The 12,001-nt window shown below is 38.0% G+C and overlaps 1 protein-coding gene across 2 annotated transcripts in view; it reads left to right on the top strand.

Annotated features, from left to right (window-relative positions):
• Window positions 1-11,424, top strand: part of LOC133128378 (serine/threonine-protein kinase MRCK alpha-like) — a 159,555-nt gene extending 148,131 nt beyond the window's left edge. For both annotated transcript variants that reach the window (XM_061241830.1, XM_061241828.1), the window contains 2 exons: window positions 2,850-3,007; window positions 8,270-11,424. In XM_061241830.1, the coding sequence (XP_061097814.1) occupies window positions 2,850-3,007; window positions 8,270-8,401 (290 nt within the window). In that variant the 3' untranslated portion in view covers window positions 8,402-11,424. The remainder of the gene's footprint in view (window positions 1-2,849; window positions 3,008-8,269) is intronic.
• Window positions 11,425-12,001: the final 577 nt, after the last annotated feature.

Here is a 12,001-nt window from a genome sequence, read left to right as displayed (position 1 = left end):
CCCTAGAAGGAAGTATAATTTCAAGTGCTAAGAGTAGGTAGGACTAGGGCCTATTTGATGAATTAGATTAATAATACATTTTAATAAAAGAAAAATTATATTCAAAATCTTACTCCATGGCCTAGGCTTATTGTCTGTGAAAAACATGTTAAAGATCATTTTATATTATGTAAATTTTCACTGAGTAGCCATGCTACACCTCCCCTGCAAATGTACGTCCCTGATCTAATCTTTGGGTCAGTTTGACCCGGGAGTAAGGAAAGGGTGGAAGCTCTCAGTGAAAACCAACCAGGTCATGGTAAATATGTTCCAAAAAGGGGACTTCACTGCTTGTCACATTACTTTTATCTCTTATTTGCTCTCTCACCTGTGCACACACATGTGCATGCATGCATACACCCAAGCACACACACATCATTTTTTCCTTTCACTCAATCAGATTTGCAGCATATTTCATGGATTTAACATACAGCCGAGACGTATTGCCTCAAGAAAATGTCCCATGCCATGTCCATATGCACAACACCCCCCCCCCCCCCATTGACAAGATCAGACCAACCTTCATTTCTATTTGGATGATTAACTTTGTGAGATTTTACCATACAGATTCAATGAACACATTGAAAGAAACCTTCGAATCTGGACTTCCCTACACCTATTGGCACATAATTTTAATTGTTTTTAAATGTTTTAAATTAGATGAACAAGATCACTGTGATTTCTTCATCTTTACTCATTAATATGTGAAGTGCACTCAGCACGAATTCCGGCCCCTCTCATTCACATTGAAATTAGGTGATAATTATTCTCTGGCAGGGGGAGGGGCGATGCCATGTGCGAGAAGACCAACTGTAAAGCACAATAAAATAACATACAGAAGCATAGGCTATTCACTTCTTTTGAGGTAAACATTTTTCATCACAGAACACATTTCCACCCTCCTTAACTCCACTCCTCCACTCCAGTGGAAGAATGTGGAGCAAAGGAGTAGATTGAACGAGTGGTGCAAAGAAGTGAACGAGTGGGAGTGAAGAAAATTTGGACAAGCTTTTCGGCTTCGGCGTCATCAAAGTCAGCGTCCTGTGTTGAAGAAATAGCCCTGTCATAATTGTTATTTTTTGCCGAGCCCACATATATTCCCATAACCAATTACAGATCATACATGTGGTCAGCCCATTTAAAGCTACAAAATCGCTTGTAAGTTTCAAGTACAAGTTGGATACAGAAGCCTGTAAAAACAGGAACCTGACATTATGGTTCGCCTTGAGACACTTAAATAATATGTAACCAGCAACATTGGATCAAACTAAAAATCTGTACAAAGAGTGTCCAATCTGAACACCATGTACTGTAATAGTTTATGTTCTTGGCTATTGTCAGTTGCATCTCGTAAACATGATTAGTGGAACGTAGCCTATCCTATATGGCGCATCATATGTGAGTTATCACGAGTGTTCACATTGAAAAACAAACCTGCTTCCCTGTTTTACATTGCCGAATTTGTTTGTCACATATGAACCACAAATTGACGTTTCACAATCTGGGTAGGATGATACGTATGATAATAACGACACAACATTTTGGTTAAATATTTTTGCAGAATTGGGGAAATTCAAGTTCACTGCCATCTCTGCATTCTGGATCTGGTCAGTGCCAAAGACTGCTGCTGAACACTCAGGGGGAGTGGAGGAGGGCGGAGTTGTAGCTGCTTTGGTCGTACACTTCGAAAATGGGACAGTAGAGGGAGGGAGTCCACAAAGATTGGTCTTCAGGGAAAGCAATGGAGGAGTGGTGTTAAGGAGTATGCATTTCCCTGCTAATGGGACACATTATTTCTGACCGCTTTCAAGATGGCAGTTAGCTTCTTAATTAATGTTAATAGCTAGCTATGCAACAAGGTACGACTAACACAGTCGTACGACTAACACTGGCTAGTTATCGACCAGCACATAGACCAGGAAGCCAGAGCTAACATGTAAGCTCAGAAAAAATCTTTGCTCATAGTTATTGTCCTAATTAGCTTGCTAAATTTCCAACAGCTGGGTTATTTACTGCTCTGTTCATTCAGATACACACTATGTACTTATGTAATTTGGCAGTGATTACCTCTTTTAGTTTCTTTTACAGAGCATGAATTACTTCAAACAACAAGACACATAATTGCTACATTTTACGTACATATAGCAACAAGATATTTACATAATTGATTTCTAGAAATTCTCTCAACTCCTGTGTTTTTCTGAAAATAATCTATTTTGTTGTTGATTCAAAGAGAATATTTGATTGAATCCTCAGCAGCCTGCCCAGTGGTACATGTTGTTTGAAGTAGTTCACCATAGTTGCAGTATCCATAGCAGGTATTAATGCATTCTGTGTTGGAAGCCTTGTCAGTCCATAGGTCAAGATAATGGTCTTGGTGCTTGTGTGAATTTCCTGTCTTTTTCGGCCTTTGCCAATCATTATAAAGAAGAATTCAAGTACAAAATTCAAAGAATTCATGTACAAAATCATAGGGCTGCCAATAATTGTGAAACCTTTTTCTAAATAACTGTATTATTGTAAAAAGGTATGCTTTTGTTTGATTTCCTTGACTCATGAATGAAGTGCAATATTTTCCATAAAATGCATCAGTGATGGTGTTATCTGTTTTCGAGTCTTTTTGTGCATCTTTATCAAGGGTACCAATAATTCTGGACTGGAAGGTACACCGCTTGCCAGCTGTATATGACGTGGGGATGATGTAGCCTTCATTGTATTTTTATATAAAGCCAACATATATCTTAGTGAATTGCATACCTACCATCCCAGTGAAAGATCCTCTAATGAACACCATCTCTTCTTCCACACAGGGACTTCACAGAATGGCAGTGCCCTCCGGCGGGAGTTTTCAGGTGGGAGCTACGGGTCCAGACGGCAGGCGATGACCTCGCCCTCTGAAGGGTCCCTGTCATCTGGAGGGGGGATTGACGGCGGCAGTGATGCACCTCTCTCTCAATTTGACCGAGAGGTGAGGGATTATAGTTTGAGGAAATATCAGTTTCATGGTTTTATGGTTATTATGGGATAATTTATTTTGCAACTCTATGGAGGGAAAAACATAAGCATTTTATGATTAAACATATATTGGATTTGGCCACACCATGGTCATGCAAATAAAACATGCCAGCCTACTTTATACTGAATATATATATATATATATATATATAGATAACATGGGGAAAAGTTGGCGCATTTTAGCGATGCTGTATCCCTGCAACATCAGCTTGAATGAAAATGAAAGTAAATTTGCATGGAGAACTGCTCCACTGTGAACTGCCCCAGGGTGAGTGTGGCCGCTGGGCTCGGTTTGCAGGAAGGAAGCAGGGCAATCTTGAGGACCATGCCTCCTGGTTAAGACGTTACAGGCGTGGTGAAGACACCACGCAGCTTTTAGTGCCAAAAAACCATTGGAAAATGTTTTTTTCAGGTGGCTCGCAACAAGCTGATTGCAGGTCATTTTTGGCAGGATAAGATGCATAAATGCATAATGGCACAATGCCCATTTTGACTCACAGCACATCAGAACTTGGCTTCAATGTCGTGAAACAGCTGCCCTTCTCTGTGCTATTTGTCAAGGCTGATGATGTTGCGATAACCACTTGACTATAACTTGCTACTTAAGTTAAGACCGGGGGTTGTGAGCAAAGAGTTTTTTTGTTTATCCATTTTTTTTATTTTTTATGTTTTGTTCTTGTGATCTGCACTGATTCAAGTTGTAGAGTGTTTGTATTAGCTGTAACCTACATCAAACCTTATGTTTTTGCTAGCCTATCCTAAATGACACTCCGGTTGCCTTGTGCAATCCAAAGACATGTCACCAAACTCACACGGGTCACGGATTCCATAATTTAGGCCATTTTTTGGCTTGGGGATGAAGATGGGAATTAATGTAATATAGAGGGGTATGAACTTATATGGAAGGGCAGATCCTGTCAGAGAGGTGGGGGTGTGGAGAGAAAATCTTACATAAGCTCATGCCTAGTGAGGATATTTGGATTAAGAAGAGGGTCTTATCTTAGGTGTGTGTTACTGACTGCCATCCTCAGACAATAGTGTGAATACAATGCTCTTTAAAAATATAAAACAAGCTTTTCAGGGGGTTGAGACAATTATCATCGGAGACTTCAGTTACCAAAATATTAACTGGAATTTGGTGACTGGACAGGAAAAAGTGAGGTGGATGTTATAAATGACCTTTTTTTTGACACAATAGCCTTCAAGAGGGCAATTGATTTTAAATCTGGTGATATGTAATTATTCAGACAGAATTTGCAATATAACGATAATGGAACGACTTGGGACAAGTGACCATTCCACAATAAGTTTTGATGTATGTATTTGATGTCCAGGATTTTTCATTTTAGGTGTGCCAACTTAAAAAAGAAAAAATGTGTTCACATTTAAGCAATGTAGACTGGGAGCAAGTTCTTGATTGCAGGTCAGTGAATGTAGAGTGGGGCAGGTTCAAAACGTTTATACTTGATGCGCCGTCTCCACAGTGGATGAATAAAGCTATACGTAAGAGTTTGCCAAAAAATAATAAACTATATTACATTACATTACATTACATTATTGGCATTTGGCAGATGCTCTTATCCAGAGCGACGTACAACAAAGTGCATACCCATAACCAGGGATAAGTGCGCTGAAAGACCCTAGAGGGAAGTACAATTTCAATTGCTACCCGTACAACAAAGATAAGGACCAGGGCCTGCCTTTTTCTTTTTTTAAACAAACAAACAACAAAGCAAAAGTGACCAAACTTAACTATCCAAATACTGCTTACCTAGCCAACTAAAAATACCGAAACACAAAGTAAATCACAAAGACAACAATTAAGGTTCACAAAGAGGTAGGGAGGGATGGGGAGAGGTGCTGCTTGAAGAGGTGCGTCTTCAGTTTGCGCTTGAAGGTCTTGAGCAGAAATAAAGCCTGCTCTCCACACTATGAAGGCTTGAAGATATCTATATAAGATATATAAAAAGGACAGCACTGAGTAATAAAGCTGAATATTGTAAAATGCGTGCTAAGGTTAAAAAAAGAACTAAGGTTAGCCAAAATGATATTTGAAAGGCAAATTTCAGATAATGCAAAATGCAATCGCAAATGCTCTTTAAATACTGTAGGAGGAAAAGGAAAGCTAAAGAGGAGGTTAAGTGCTTTAAGAATAACAAAGGAGAATAATATAACTATATAAGAATAACGATATTGCTGATGCCTTAAATGGCTATTTTGTTGTGAGTTTTACCAGGGAGGAGGTTAGTTTGCTGGAAGGCATACTCAATACTCAGAATGTCTTAGGCAGTATTAAGCTAGGGGTTAAATACTACATAAATACATAAATTACATAAACTAAAGACAAATAAGGCGGCAGGCCCCGATGGCATATTCCCAAGGCTACTCAAAGAGAGTAAAATGAGTGAGATCATTTTTAAACAGTCTTTAGAAACTGAAGAAATACCGGATGACTGGAAACAAGGTAATATAATAAGGAAGGGGGCCGTACCGATCTAGAAAACTATAACTAACTATGCATCACATGTAAAATACTGGAATCCATCATTAGAGACAAACTGGATTTATTTCTTGGAAAATAACATAACCAAATAACATTATAAGGGATAGCCAACATAGTTTTCGTAATGGTGGGTCATGTCTGACAAATGTTTTGGTGTTCTTTGAGGAGACAACCAAGTGTTGTTTGCAGGGCTTATAATATTGTATATTTCAATTTCCAAAAAGCATTTGATAAAGTACCGCATGACAAACTCATTATTAAAATGAGCACGGTATGAATTTCAGAGTGGGTTCGGAACTGGCTAGGGATAGAACACAGAGTCGTAGTAAACGAGTCGTTCGGGGGAGCGGTGTTACAGTTTGTGATCGATAAAGCCTAGTCTACTCCCCAAGGAGATCACCAACTCTCCAACCAACAATGTTTTTAAACATAATCGCATTGTAAAAAAGCTTAATTGACTCCATGTTGCAAGACATAACATTGCAAGCCCAAAATGCAAGCACATTAGCTGCTAACAGTCCTCAAGCTCTCACACTGAACGAACGAAGTGTTTGTGAACTAATCGGTCGGGGAACTGTGTGTGTTTCAGTTCGTGAACATTAAAGCCTGCTCTCCACACTATTAAACCAACTTATACAATTCATTTTATTTTACATTTTAAAGAGTGAGCTATTTGTGGATTTTTCAGGTTAAATATGTACTTTAAGAATTTTTAAGGGATGGTGGGGGGATTAAATATTATTTTATTTCATTTAATACATTTGATGAATATATCTTATTAATATAGAGGGGTAAAGTAATTACATTATACGATGTCCAGCACCTGAAATACATGTTCGTTGTAACATCAAGGGATTTTTTCTTAATTGGCATAATTGCCATCAATGAGTATTGCATGCTTTCAGGGGCAAATTAAGTGGGAATTGCACACATTTTAATGATTTCAAGTTTCGTTGTGCCAATGAATGAGAATCTCAATCTCGCCAACCAACCATGGTTTTAAACATAACTGTGCAAAAGCATTCAATAATGTGATGTTGCAGGACATTATAAACCCAAAATGCAAACACTTCACTTGCTGGCAATTCGCAAGCCTACTCAATGAGCTATGAACCACAAGCGCTGTTTGCCAGTCAGGGGGGTCCTATGCGCCCAGGTCTTACTGAATCAAGTGAACAAAGTGATTACTTCAAAAGATTCATTCTTTTGACTGAACGAATCGAAAGAGCATTCATGCTCTTTTGCAGCACTGCCCTGTTAATTCCCCACCAAGTAGTCTAATCTGCATGAAATCAAGACTGCTACCAAAAAAAAGGAATGTATTGCTTTTATTATGTGAAATGCGGTAGATGGTTCGCTAATGAAATCCGGTGCCTTAAACTAATAGTTTGGACAATAGTTTGTTAGACACAAGTATCTGTATCAAGATATTTCAACAGGTCAGTTATGGGGAAAAACATTTCTTGAGAATGAAATACAACAGATGGAATGTGTAATGTCATGTGGATGGCATCTTTTATACAGTGCTATAGTAATCTAAAATGCTTTACAAATAAACAAAATTATAGTAATAATACCAATACTAATAATAACATTAATACTAATAATTTAACAAGAAAGCAATAAATAAAATATGAAATACTGTTATGAATGGCATCTACATGGCATCTTTCATACAGTGCTATAGCAGTGAACAATACAATCACAGTTTAATAAGTAATTATTTCCCCTACATCTGGTGCTCCGTCTGAGGATGATTCCGGGGTTGATTACCCTGGGACTAATCAGGCCAAGGGTGCACGGATATGAGAAAAGACAGGAGTGCTTGTGGCTGGACTTTATTTTGCGTCCCACGAGTTGCGGGTGAAGGTTTATATGGTTTGATTTGATTTGAATGGGGACCCATTTATAAGCTGGAGTTTGAATGGGTTTTGAGACTCGAACACGGTAAGCTACGGGTGACAACATTCCTACAACTTCATAAGGACCTGAATCTTCTTCTGGTCTATAACATTTTTTTTAAAGGGCTAAATGACTTCCAGTCCAGTTCCATCTGGATGATGGGGTGACAACTGTGGAGTGGTGGGGTGATTTAGTAATGAAATACTCTATTTCTAGCAACGTTCTATTGAATTAACCCCTTCTCGGTTGCCCCCTAGTGGCCATGGTGCCAGCGCCATGAGACTGCTTGACTCAAACATTCAGTGCTCCTGCAACCAAACAATGAGAGGAGGCAACAAGATATTTAGTCCCATTTCATTACTAAGCAGAACACTGTAGGTTATTAAAAATATGAAGCTTCCCCTTTCCCAGTCTCATTTGCAACCAGCGTCTATCTGGGAGCATGAAGTCAAAGAAAAAAACACTTCACCACCAAAAATGTATTTTGCCTTAGCAACAAGATAAAGCCAAAAATGACCCCAAGGCATTCCAATACATTCTACAGACGAAGTGACTTAGATCACATTTCTTAACCTCTGAACCAACTGAACCTCTTGACCATGTCTGCACATGTTTATGCATTGTATTGCGAGAAAGTATCTACAAATCTCATCAGCACTATTGTCCAAATTTTGGCCAAAGTTTGGATTGGTCGACCCTTCACTTTTTTCTGTCTGTGAGGTGATGTCATGACTCTCTGTCCCTATTAATTATCCCTGGTCAGAACCAGTAAGTGAGTGATTACATCCCTGTGCATTTTCCCCTGTGCAGGACTCTGACTCCCCCCGGCACTCCACAGCATCCAACAGCTCCAACCTGAGCAGCCCCCCGAGCCCTGCCTCTCCGCACAAGACCAAGTCCCTTTCCCTGGAGAGCACGGATCGCATGGGCTGGGAGATGTGAGCTGCTGGCCAAACCACCCCCTCTCATGAAGCCCTGCCCACATCAGCACATCTGGAACTACAGGCGAACCCCTTTCGTCACCATTGGAGAGCTTTGAAAGCTGAAAAAATTGCATTGAAAGGAGATTCTTAAAAGTGGGGAAAAGAATGATGCGTAATCTTCTCCACCATTCCGCAAACAGGAACAGGAAATGTATGTATGTGCTTGTGTCTAAAAAAAGAAAAAAATTGCCCCCAAAATTTGCCCAAGATTGAGTGGGACAGCTGACGAAGAAAAACTCTCAGGAGTCATTTCACATTGATAGGACTGCAAGTGGGCCATATCCACTTCAGTCACCACATTGTCACATATCACAAGAGAAAAAACATGATTGCATTTGCAATATATTTAAATTTTGTATTAGAAGGGTTTCCCTCACTTTAAGAGAAGGGGAAGTGAGAGAGAAAAGGAGTATCTTGATCTTTTCCTTACCTTATTTTATTAGTTTATTGTGGATATTAGTAAAGTTCCCCGTCACTTCCCAACTAACATGAGAAAATTATGAACTTCAGAGCTTATAAGTTCAGAGTATGGAAATACATAGCAATATATCCAAACAAAACCAGTGCAAGAGGATTGTTTCTGTTGTTTTTTTTTTCCCCCTAATTTGGCTTTTGTAAATGTTGGTGAGTGTACTGTGAATTGTTGAAAACGACAAAAAACAGGAAAACAAAGCAGTCTGTATATCAGCTGTCCAGTAAGAACAGATGCCCACTTCTATAATGTACATAGGCTTAAATGAGAGTATAATATATATCAATTACTATAAGTAGTATAATTGCTATAAGGTAAAATTAGTATGACTACAAGAGCAAAGTGTACCTTTTAAACATGATTTCTAAAGCAAATATTGCTCCCTTGTGCATATACAAGCAAATGCCATTTTAAGCTCTGGTTATTTGTATCATTATTTGTAAGTTTATATTTTTATTTATCAGACATTTAGGAACCTGAATTGTTACTTTTTTATTTTTTATTTTGCTGAACTGGGTGGTCAAAACCCATGCTGTTTGCGTACGTACACACACACACACACACACACACACACACGCACACACACACAGACACACAAACACGCACACACAAACACACACAAACTAAATTCTCTAACATAATGCTGATAATTACAGACATATGCATACATACACTCACAGAGGAGCCTTGCTGTGCATTCCTTGCCTCCATCCCTCTGTGGTCCCTTACTCTCACTGAAGCAATAATGCTCCATTTCCAAAGATATTTTTAATGGGGAGGCAGGTATACCAAGCATTGCATTCAAGTGAATTGAAGAGACTATTTTAAGAGACTTTTTGTGTAAAAAGACTACATTTGTGCAACTGAATGTTTGCCTTGTTGAAAATTCAAACATTCTGATTTTGAGAGAGGAAAGTAAAACCAGGAAAGGGAACCAACTCTTTTAGAACTAAACACTTATGCCAAACATCTTGTTTTTCAATGGCTTCTTCTAATGAGATTATAGAGTAGAATGTGTCTCTGGGTCAGGCTTAAGTCAAGAATATAACGTAATATGCAAAATGAATATTCTTCTTTGAAATAGTATCATTCCTTAGAATTCATGGGCAAGACAAGGTAGCGCAGGGCTATTTGTTACAGCTGAAATATAATGGACCAACCACACATGGGGAAAACTAAACATGGTTTGGGACATTAACTCAAAGGCTTTGTACACAAACATTATTTTAAATGTACATGCTTGATAAAATGTTTGGTTTCATAACTGCCTTCATTTGCTTAAAGTTTCCCTCCAACAAAATATCCCCTCATTTTCTTCATGTTCAGCTAAGGAGTGACATCTTGGTGAGATGAAAATCCATCACTCATCTTAGAAATAGTTTATTAAATTAGTTTGAGATAAACAATTGAAATTGAATAGGAATCCATTTTTTATAATTCCTTGTGTGTCAGTTCAGTGGATGTGTTGAAGTGTATAAAACGATCAGCTGCTGTCAATTGTCCTCCTCATAGAGAACATTTGTCACTTTTTCAAATTTGGACCCAACTTCTCAGCTGTTACTGCTCTGAGAACTTACCATAGCTTGAGCATATTCATATATAAAAGCAATGCATATGTTTCAGTGCTCAAAACAAAAATCTGACTTGTCTGTGCTCTTGATTAAAGTTTGAAATGTATGCATTTGAGCTGGGCCACAGTTTATAAGCAAAGGAGTGTATAAGTATGTCTGTATCTATATGTATAGACACATTTACAGCAGTGGAGCTTTGACAGGATTTCAGCTAGGAAACCAACTCAGGAATGTCACAACCAATGATTATATAAGAGAATCTCAGTAGCCACTACAAAAAAAAGACATTCACAGTACACTATACAAGACATTGGCTACATGTGGATAGGGAGATTTTAAAACTTGCAAAATTGGGACAGATTGGTGTCTTGGTTGAAAACAATTGGAGTTGTGAAGGGTGTAATACAGCTCTTTGGCAGTAAACTGAAAAACAAAAGCAAATGTAAAACATTTGCATTTTAGTGATGTTTGAGCGGACTTATATGTTACTTCCTTTTTAATACCATATATTGAGTTTTTTTTTATTTTATTGTAAGAATGTGTACAGTTTTGCATGTCACTTTTATTGGAATGCTAGATTTTTTTTTTCCCATTTCAATCTCTTGTATTTGAAAGATTGTAGTGGTTAAAGAGGACAACCTGCTACTGGTGATATAGATTCTTTATTGCACAGAAATATTTAAGGAGAAAGGTCAAATTGATGGGACTGGCCACTGCTCCTTTTATGTGGGAAATCTCATATTAACCTGACTGATGCATTTCAATAAAACAGGGAACTGTTACCAGTTATGTTTACCATGTGTAATTTCTTAAATGGTGACATTTATTTGAAGTGATGAACAGTTAAATACAAAATTATTGGGACCTTGTTGGGATTATTGGGAATTGTTGTTCCTCTGTACTAATACGATGTAATAAAACACTGACTATGAGGCGAAATTCACAATGTTCGCATTTATTTCATGTTATTTATTTTTGTTTTGATCTATATTTCAACAATGCCAAGCAATAAACCAAGTGCCCCTGTTCCCAGTCATTATAAATCAGCATAAGTATTGAGACAAATGACTGTCAGCTGTTTCAAAGTTCAGGTTTACAAGATTACACAAATTATTTATAAATAGAAAGGGCATGGAGTATGTGCTTTGGAATCATTTGTAGTCTACTTTATAAGCTAAAAGATACAAGACAAGTGTGTAACACTTTGACATAATGACAGGAACAGGCCATTCAGTTCAGTAATGCTTGCCTTTTCCTACCACTAAAGTGTTCCTACTGCTTAGTTTGCCTAAAAGCTAAATAGTATCGAGCACCATATCAAGACACAGTGACCACTCTCTGTGAAAAAGTACTTCATGTCTGTGTGAAATTTATCCTTTGCTAATTTCCATTTATGCCCCCTTGTTTTGTTTTGTTAAACCCTTTAATGAATTCAAGTCAAGTCAACTTTATTATAAAGCACTTATAAACAACAGTATGTTGACAACAGAAAGTAAAAGTACATGTTACACACAAT

Source organism: Conger conger, chromosome 5, assembly GCF_963514075.1.
Source record: "Conger conger chromosome 5, fConCon1.1, whole genome shotgun sequence".
NCBI lineage: Eukaryota > Metazoa > Chordata > Actinopteri > Anguilliformes > Congridae > Conger > Conger conger.
The sequence above is the reverse complement of the archived record's forward strand: the minus strand, read 5'-3'. Positions and strand labels throughout refer to the sequence as shown.